Consider the following 8,702-nt stretch of genomic DNA (forward strand, 5'->3'; position numbering starts at 1 on the left):
CCGCCAGCAGCGCCTGCGGCGCCGGCCGCCGGCACGTCTGCGGCGTGCTTGTCACCAACAGCCGCCGTACATCCCTCCTCCTCCTCCGCCGCGGCGTGGGCTTCCTCGCGTGCCACATCCACCTGCGCCGCGCGGCCGCCTTGGCCCTGAGCCTCGCCCGCGCGCTGAGCGGCCCCCTCCTCCGCCGCCTCCGCGCCTCCCGCCGGGACAGGAGCGGCGTCGCGCGGCACCGGCGGCGCCTCGCCCTCCACCGCTGAGTCAGCAACCTCGGGGCCCACTGCTGAGTCAGCACCCTCAGGGGCCGGCGCCGTGGCCACCCGGTCAGGGCCCTGCAGTCCCAGCGCCTCTGGCGCAAGCGCCTGTGCAGCGGACTCATCTGGGGCGGCCGCCTCCTGTCCCGCCGCCTCTGACACTGCTTCCTCTGTAGCTGCCTTCTGTGCAGCTGCCTTATGAGCAGCTGCCTCTGCCACAGCAGCATCGTCAGGGACCACCGCCGCTGCCGTCGCCGCCTCTGGCGCCGCCATTTGTGGCGCGGCCTCCTCTGGTGCCGCCACCTCTGGCGCAGCAGCGCCAGGCTCCTCCACTGACGCCTCTGGCACTGCCTCCTTCGCGGCTGCTGGCTCGAGCGCCACCGCCTCTGCAGCTTTGCCCTCTGGCGCCGCGGCCTCTGGCTCTGCCGTGTCCCTCGCAACCGCCGCCTCTGGACGCGCCGCCGCCTCTGGCACCTGTGCTGCCTCTGGCGCCACCGCCGCTGAGGCGGCCGGCTCTGCAGTCGCCTTGAACGCCGTGACGTTGTCCGCGGCTGCCTCGTCCGCAGCTGCCTCGTCTGTAGCCCCTTTGTCCGCAGCTGCCTCGTTCGCAGCTGCCTCATCTGCCGCAGGCTGGTCCACAGACGCCTCGCCCGTCGCCCCCTCGTTTGCCGCGGCCTCGACCCCAGCGGCAGGTGCTGCGGCCGGTGCCTCTTTAGCTGCCGCCTCGGGCACTGCCGCCTCTGACGCTGCCTCCTCTGGGGCAACCTTATCTGGCAGCGCCTTGGTTTGGGCTGCCGCCGCCCCTGCGGCCCCCGCCCCTGCAGCCGCAACCAGCCCCGCGGCCCCCTCATCCAGCTGCGCCCCCGGCTGCGGGCCACGCTTTGGCCCGGCGTCCGCCGCGGCCGGCCCGTTGCCGGCGGGGCCGTCGCCTCCAGCCGCCGCCGCGCCGCCCTCCGCCACCAGGGTCCCGGCCGCGTTCGCGGCTGTGGGCTCCTCGCCCTCTGCGGGGCCCGGCCTCGCGTTGTCGCTAACGGCCTGCGGCGCCAGCGGCGAACGGGCCGCGGGCGCTGGGGCGCGGGCGGGCTCCGGTGGGCCGTTCACGGGCGCGGCTGCGCCACGCGCGCGCTCGCTCGAGGCATCAATAACCGGCCCCGCCGCCGGCGCCGCAGCGTCTGACCGGGCCGGGGCATCGTCGAATTTCACAGCGGTCTGGTCACGGCGCTCGCGCGCCGCCGGCGCGTCGCTGGCCGTGTCAGCATGACGCTTGCTGATAGTGGGCTTGGTGGCTGCGTCGGGCGGGCCTGCGAGCCGCGGGCCGGTGGTCGCGTCCGACACTTCGCCTGCGGGGCACGCCCAGGGGGCATGGTCATCCGAGTGACTCGAGCTGAAGAGGAGCGGGGTCGCGGGTGAAAAGCGGAATATGTCAGTGTACGCACCCTTGACGGCGGAAGAACCGCAGGAGAAACACCACATGAGGTTTGGTTCGCTGGCCAGGTGCTGGTGGGGGAGATCTAGCCCAATCAGGACTTGCGCCTTGGCCGAGCACTACTGCGTGATGCTGATGTGCCTCCGGTGCGACCACGGACGCATGCAGGGCGTGATCGAGTGACAGCGCTCGCCCGTCTTTGTGCAACGAACACGGGGTGTTTGAATGCAAAACACCAGCCGAGTGGACGTGATAATTCGAAACGATTATGCTTATTGCGCGACCAACCACGCAATCAGCAGAGCAAGCAGCGGTCAGGTCGCACTGTGCTGCACACCCACCCCAGGCCAGCAGGGAGGCCAGGCGCACCTGACCGACAGCGGTCTGCGCCCCCCAAACTATTGTCTCATCCAGCAGATTGTCCCCATAACCTCTATGATGTTGCATTGTCAATTCTGCAAGGATAGCCACGTCTCAGCCATGCCCCTGCTGCTGCTGCAGTATGGTACTCGCGCACAATTTGTGCCCCCATGCCGGGCAACCCCTCCCCCGCTAATGTCCCTGGTCAGCCGGCTTCGCGTATGATTGAGCACACACACGGCGTCGTCATGGCTAGGCGATTACCTCTTACAGCTCTCTGCAGAGGGGGGCGCTTGCATGCGGCCGCTCGCCATTCAAGGGAGCCGCGTCTGTACGCCCACAGCAATGGGCGCGTGCGTGGCGCGAAATGCATGCGCGGTCATGCCAGCTATCGTAAGCAAGCCGTGCGCAGAGAATCTGGGCAGGCCCGATTGCTGCATGCGTGATGCACGAGGGAGAGGAGGGCAGCGATGCAAAAGTGGATATGCTCACGGTCGTGTGTTGCTTCCAAACACACACGTCGGGTGGCAAGCACGGCCCCTGCTAAACCCACCCTCGTCGCTTCCCTCAGTCCCGGCAGCAGCCGAGAGACGCGAGGCCACCTTCGGCTGCTTGCGGCCCAGCGAGCTGCGTGCGGTCCCACCTCGCCGTCAGCAAGGCCGCAGGCTTCCTCTCAGGCAAGGTGTCAGAGAATAGACAAAGCAACAGAGACAAAGGGAAGAGCCTCAGGACCGCCCCTCAACAGGACGCACCCGGGCTGGGGCCAGCGGCAATGGATTCATCTTCACAATACGATAACAAACTCCCCACAAGGCGGAAAAAGTCTGAGACCCCAAGTGTCGCTAGCATGCAGACTATGTGCGTTATATGAGCGGGCGCCCGCTGCGACCAGGAGGGAATGTGCAAGGCCGACGGCCGGCTGTCTGATGGGTCGGTGCGCGCGCCCACGTGCGTCAAGCCGCATTCGTCCTGGAGCGCGGGAAGAGCGTGCGTGCATGTGTGGAGGCATGTGCAGTGCAATGCAGCGTACGAGCCCGGGCCCTCGCAAAAGTGACAAAGCGACTTCCGATGGCCGCAGTCATCCCCCCATAAGTTGCTGATACAATCGTCGATATCAACTGTACAGAAAATCGGGATCACCCAGATCAAGCCTTGGCCTGTGCCCACAGCAGAGCCGAAGTCCATCAATGCTGCCCAAAAACACACCATGCGACGGCCGCCGACACGCGCGTGCGCTGTCGTGAGCTGCACGCGCCCGACGGCGGCGGCGCGCAGGCCCTCTCTTGCATCCGACCCTTTTCATGCGCCCTTGTGCGGGATGCAGGCGGCTCAGACCTTGCTGCCGCCCGCCTCTGACCGCGCAAACACGTCCACGGTCGCCGCCGCAGGCCCCGCGCCGCCCCCCGCGCCGCCGCGCTTAGACGAGTGGTGGAAAGTGTTGGACACGTCAAACATCTGGTCCGTCTTTGGATAGTATCTGTGGGTGCGCTGCAGCTGGATCTTTATAGCTTCGAGCAGCGCGGCCAGCAGCACGACCGCGCCGACGCACGCGGCCGCGGGCGCCAGCCAGTACGCGTACGGCTGGCGCTTGTACCCGTGCATGAGGACGGCTCCTATGAACACGTTGGCGACGCCCGCCGCCGCGACGGCGCAGCCGAAGGCGCGGCGCGCGGCGGCCCACGCGCGGCCGGCGCCGGTGGCGAGGTTGGGCTTGATAATCAGGGCGATGACATGCAGGAGGGACGCGGCGACGACGGCGACGCCCAGCCATTTGTGGCCCGTGTAGTATGGGACTGAGCGCATCGACTTCCAGCCCTAAGCGAAGCGGCGGTTTTGAGGGGGCAAGGGGAGGCGGCGTGAGAGCGAGCGCCGCGGGGCGTTCAAACGCGCCGTGCGTGGGGCGCAAGCTGCGCGGGCCATTGTGAACATACAAACGGAGGGGGGCGCGTGAGCCGTGGGGTTGCGGTCCCCAGCCCTACCGTTCCTGAGCCCTGCAGCTGCGTTGCACGCATGCCTTCCCGCCGCACAGCCCAAAACGACGACCCGGCCCCCAGATCAGAGCCCAGATCAGCACCCAGATCAGCGCTCAGATCGTCGCACCGTCCCCAGGATGGCCATGGTAACGCCCACGAGCCCGCAGATCACCGCCAGCGCCTGCACCAAGCCCTGCACCCACACCCAGCTGTCCAGCACCTTGCCCTGCGCAAGCAGATGCAGCGGCGGCGGCGGCAACGGCGCGCGGCAGCGTGAGGCGGCGGGAGGGAAGGGGCGGCGTTGGCGGCGCGCCCTTTTTGAGCTGGCGTGCGAGCAAGGCAGCCCTACGCGCAGCAGCTAGCCGTGCAATCGCAGCCGCCTGACGGCGCCCTCCAGCGCCGTTTGGAGCACCTGCCCCGCGCGCAGCCGCGCCACGCCACGCCAACACGCCCATCGCACCGTCCGAGGGTCCCGCCCAAACATCCACCGGTGGCGCCCCAGCAGCAGCCCCAGCGGCAGCAGCAGCGCGAAGCCCGCCATCATGAGCGCCGCGTGCAGGAACACCCAGAGCGAGCGCGGCACGCCGGGCTGGCGCTGTATCACCGGCCGCAGCTGCACGGCGTCGCCGGCTGTGGCGTTGACGCCCATGAGCGCCTCGTCCTCAGCCGCTGCCGGGTCCTGCGCCGCCTGAACGCGCGCCACGCGGCTGCCGGGGACGGCGGCGACATTGATAGGGACGAACCCGATGGTCACCGTCTCTCCGTTGGCCGGCCGCGCGTCGGGCGTCGCGGCGGGGGCGAGGGCGTCGACGCCCGACGCGTTAAGTGATGGGGCGGCGGCGGTCGCGTTGAGGGCGCCGGCGGGGTCGGCGGCATCGGGGAGCGCGGTCTTCGGGTCCGGGACGGGGTCGCCTGCGGGCGGGCCGCGGGCCGCGGGCGCGTGAGGCGTTGAGTGCAGCGGTTGCCGCGAGCGGGCCGCGCAGCCAAGGGCGGAGGGACGAGGCTGCGGCGTCAGCCGGCCCCTGCTGGCCTTGACGCGTGGGGCCGGGTCTTCTTTCAGACGCGGTCCTTGTTCATATGTGATTATGAAACCTGTCCCCCACTGCAGTCTGCCCCATCCCACTGAATCGCCGCGGGGCCCCAGGACCACCCCTGCCGAGTCGGCCAAGCCGCCGCCGCCAAAAGCACAGCCACCGCCGCCGCGGCTGCAACCGCTCACATTTCGCCTTGTCCGAGACGGCCGCGCAGGGCCCATCAGTGTAGCCGACCGGGATTTGGGCGCCAGCTGTATGGTAGTTGTCCTTTGGGCCTGAGGCGCTGGCCACATTAAATATCAGCGGCTGGCCTGCGGAGAGTGAGGCGACAATGAAAGATGGCAGAGGGTGTCGGGTTTCGGTCTAGTCCTTGGGGCGGTTGCGCGCGGACTGCGCCCAGGGCTGCGGGGGTTGGGGCGAGCCGCTGCTGGCGTGGGGCGGCGCTGGTGTGTGTGCGGTCGTTGAGGGCCGCTGCGGGCGTGCGGGCCGTGGGTGTCAGGTCCCGGGTCCTGTTGCTGGCGCTGCGCTTGTGTGTGTGCACATCTCGGGTCGCTAAGGATCCAGTGAGGGGTGCGCCTGGAAGCCACGCCTGACACGAGCGGCCGTGCCTGCAGCCGCGGGCGCTCATGTCGGACGCTGCTGCACGCGCGCCCGCAGTGCGCCCGCGCCCCGCTGTCCCCGTCACAGCCGGCAGCGCCGCTGCGACCCCCGGCGGGGCGCCCACCAGCGGCGGGGCAGGGGACCGTGATCTTGGTGTTGAGGCCGTCGTAGAGCGCTTTGTCTCCTGAGTACACTCGATTCCAACTGCGATTGCAAACGACGATCAGCAATTGTCACGATCAAAACTCCCGTTCCACGAACATTGCCATGCAAGGCACAAAGGGGGGATGCAGGGCTGTGAAGGGCACAACATTCGCCGCAGCGACGTGGCCGCCGCCGCCGCCGCCGCGGACTGCCGGCGAGCACGGGCGGGGCTCCGGCCAACCGCCGGGCAGCGGCCGCGGGCGGCGTGGGCAGCCAGGCGGGGCGGCAGGTCCGCGCGTGCAGGCGTCGGTGCGCACCAGCGCTTGTCCGTGCTCATGTAGCCGGCGGTTGACGTCAGCATAGCAAGAACCTTCTTTGGAAATTTGATGTTCACGCTGTAGACGCCGCCCGGGCACATGGACTGCACCGCCTTGCCGGTGCCGTCTGTAAACGAGAAGCTGATTGCCCTGCAGGCAGGAAGGGGTGTGAGTTGGATCGGAGGTATGCGTCGCGGCGGCAGAGGGGGGGTTGGTGGGCTGCGGGACGGGCGCGGCGGTTGCCGCGCCTGGGCGCGGGCGGCGACGTGGAGCGCAGCACATCGGGAGGACGCGCGGGCGCTGACGCGCAACCGCGGACTCGTCCGCATTCCCCGAGCAAGATACAAGCAATGCTGCTATATTGCGCGCCATATAGGCCCTTGATGAGCCCGGATGAGCGATCCCATGCTCACGGATCAGGGACCGGGGACCCATGGCTGCCGTAACCCTTCGCAGGTAGATCAAGGCATCCGTTGGCGTGGTTATTAGCCCAAAGCGAAGGATATGCCCACGACGACGGCAGCGCGCACGCCAAAAGGATGGCCGCGACCAGCAGAGAGCGCATCCTGCCACAATGGCACGCTTCTCAGGAACTAGATGCAGGACACAGATAATTGAAACCGATGCGCCGACTATTCAGGCGACCTAGGGCCTGCGAACTCAGGTTAGGGCGAGCGAGTGCCCAACGTCTAGGGGCCGTTCGGGCGGGGACGAGCGCGTGGCGGGCTCTGTGGCTCATACCAAAGGCCTCAGCTTCATGTGATGGACTTGTCACCCGTGTTGAGCCCCCCGCTGCCCACCCCTCGCTCTGTCACCCGCCCAGCGCCCGCAAAGCGTGCAAAGCAGGTACAGTACCCAATTCGCCATTGCGTAGCATATTCAATCCTTGAACCTCATGGGCATGTACCAAACCGCTTAAATCTCGCAAAGGAGGACAAAGGGCCCTGGCCACAACGCAGCGGCACCAACTGCCGAAGCCCTCAGTACGTTGCCCACCTCTTCTGTACCAGCACCTTGTGTCGCAGACCGCAACGCTTGCTCTTTGGCTGCAGGCGCCCCTATATTGATGCACAAGCGAAGCCATCGCAGTTGCCAGTGGGTGCGTGCAGCACACAAACTTGCAGGCGACCCTTCTGGGGCTTGTTGCTCCGGGTGCAGTCGAATACAAAAGGGGTGGGGACAAACCAGCCGGCAATCCCCATTTCTTGTTGTACACGCGTAGTATTACACAAGATCGAATCGCTCGTCCCCAGCAGGGGCTGCAGGAGGCTGACCAAAAGAAACCAGTTGAGAGAGTACAGGAACGCGCCCGCCCGCAAATCGCATCGCAGCTGCGAATCCAATTTCGACGGAGCCCAAAACGGGAACGACAGCTGTTGGGGCGAGGCTGCGCAATCAATGCAGACGCTCCAACGCAGAGGTGCGCAGGGAGGCGGTTGTTGGCGGCAGTGCCGGGTGCTCTCTGAAAAGGAGAGTGAGAGGGCTACAGCATACAGCTTGGCCGCTGTGAGGCCGTGAAGGTGGGTGGTGATACAACAGGGGACACGAGTCCGTGGGACAAGGCCGCGCGAGGCCTCTCAAGACCCCAAGCATCACAACCCTGGGCAGCCGCGCCGCTCACGGTGCCGGCAAGCAGGGGGTACAAGCTGACAGCACATCCCTCAAAACACACACTCAGAAAAGAGCCATGCATACGGTACCTGAAGTCGCAACCCCCGCATTGCAGCAAGGGCTGCTCTTTGGCGTGTTGCGTGCTCGCCCCATGTGGGAGCGTTGCTCGTGGTGTGGCTTGCATAATCTGCCTACGTCAACCAGGCAGGGCGTGAGTGCCGCCGCCTTGGCGCTTCTGGCAGGTCACTGACGCTTTTGGAACACGCGTTGTCAAAGCGTTGCTGCGGTGAAAAACGACGACCATAAAACTGAGGCCAGCGCGGGGCCGCCCATTGGCGCAGGCTGACCCATACCACGCCTCCCGCTTGCCCTGTCCCAAATTCAAATCACAGGCACTCCGCGCCATTTTTTTGAAAGCCTTGCGGGCCGGCCCCTCGCACGCCGCTGCGGGCTAAGGCCCGGCTGCGGCTGTAGATAATCACATGAAAGCGCTGGGGAAGCGGCCGTGGCCGGCCCAGGGAGCCTGCAGGGGGCTGGGGCCCGGGGGCCCGTCTGGTGCGAAGATGTCCCACTGCTTTGACACCTTGTCAAGGATGCCGCCCCCTTGGATGATTGCCTCGCTGCGAATGGCATAGGGAGGGGGGGAGCGCGAGGGAGACAATTGTGAAGTTGAGTACAGGCATGCGTGCATGTGCGTGCTGGCGTGCCTGCTTGGGAGGAAGTGCCATTGGGTTCGTGCGTGTGTGTGTGTGTGTGTGTGTGTGTGTGTGTGTGTGTGTGCATGCGCGTGTGTGCGTGCGTGCACCACATGCACATGGAGGGGAGGCTAGTATTGCGCTTGTATTGCTGATCAGCAATTCACAACCACGTGCCCAGGGGGATGCCGGAAAGGCTTGCTGCCGCCAGTCTGGGCACCAACCACCAGCCCAGGCCAACTGACTGCTGCAGCAGCGGCGGCTGTGACGCCGCCCCGCCCACCGGCGGGG

General features: G+C 67.0%; 3 protein-coding genes across 3 annotated transcripts in view; all 3 read right to left on the minus strand.

Moving 5' to 3' along the window:
- MNEG_1861 (hypothetical protein) overlaps nt 1–1,724 on the minus strand; it is a gene marked incomplete at both ends in the record, with an annotated part of 3,412 nt that extends 1,688 nt beyond the window's left edge. Inside the window, 2 exons of the mRNA XM_014049658.1 lie at nt 71–1,591; nt 1,688–1,724. Coding sequence (XP_013905112.1) covers nt 71–1,591; nt 1,688–1,724 — 1,558 coding nt within the window. The remainder of the gene's footprint in view (nt 1–70; nt 1,592–1,687) is intronic.
- Nucleotides 1,725–3,366: 1,642 nt separating this feature from the next.
- Nucleotides 3,367–6,149, minus strand: MNEG_1862 (hypothetical protein; the record flags this gene model as incomplete). Its single annotated transcript, XM_014049659.1, has 6 exons — nt 3,367–3,852; nt 4,138–4,236; nt 4,471–4,922; nt 5,230–5,355; nt 5,769–5,848; nt 6,106–6,149. 6 exons carry the CDS (start codon nt 6,147–6,149, stop codon nt 3,367–3,369), a joined length of 1,287 nt encoding a protein of 428 aa, XP_013905113.1.
- Nucleotides 6,150–8,194: 2,045 nt separating this feature from the next.
- Nucleotides 8,195–8,702, minus strand: part of MNEG_1863 (hypothetical protein) — a gene marked incomplete at both ends in the record, with an annotated part of 2,743 nt that continues 2,235 nt past the window's right edge. The window contains one exon of the mRNA XM_014049660.1: nt 8,195–8,336. Within this exon, the coding sequence (XP_013905114.1) occupies nt 8,195–8,336 (142 nt within the window). The remainder of the gene's footprint in view (nt 8,337–8,702) is intronic.

Source organism: Monoraphidium neglectum, assembly GCF_000611645.1.
Source record: "Monoraphidium neglectum strain SAG 48.87 unplaced genomic scaffold scaffold00196, whole genome shotgun sequence".
In the NCBI taxonomy this organism is placed as follows: domain Eukaryota; kingdom Viridiplantae; phylum Chlorophyta; class Chlorophyceae; order Sphaeropleales; family Selenastraceae; genus Monoraphidium; species Monoraphidium neglectum.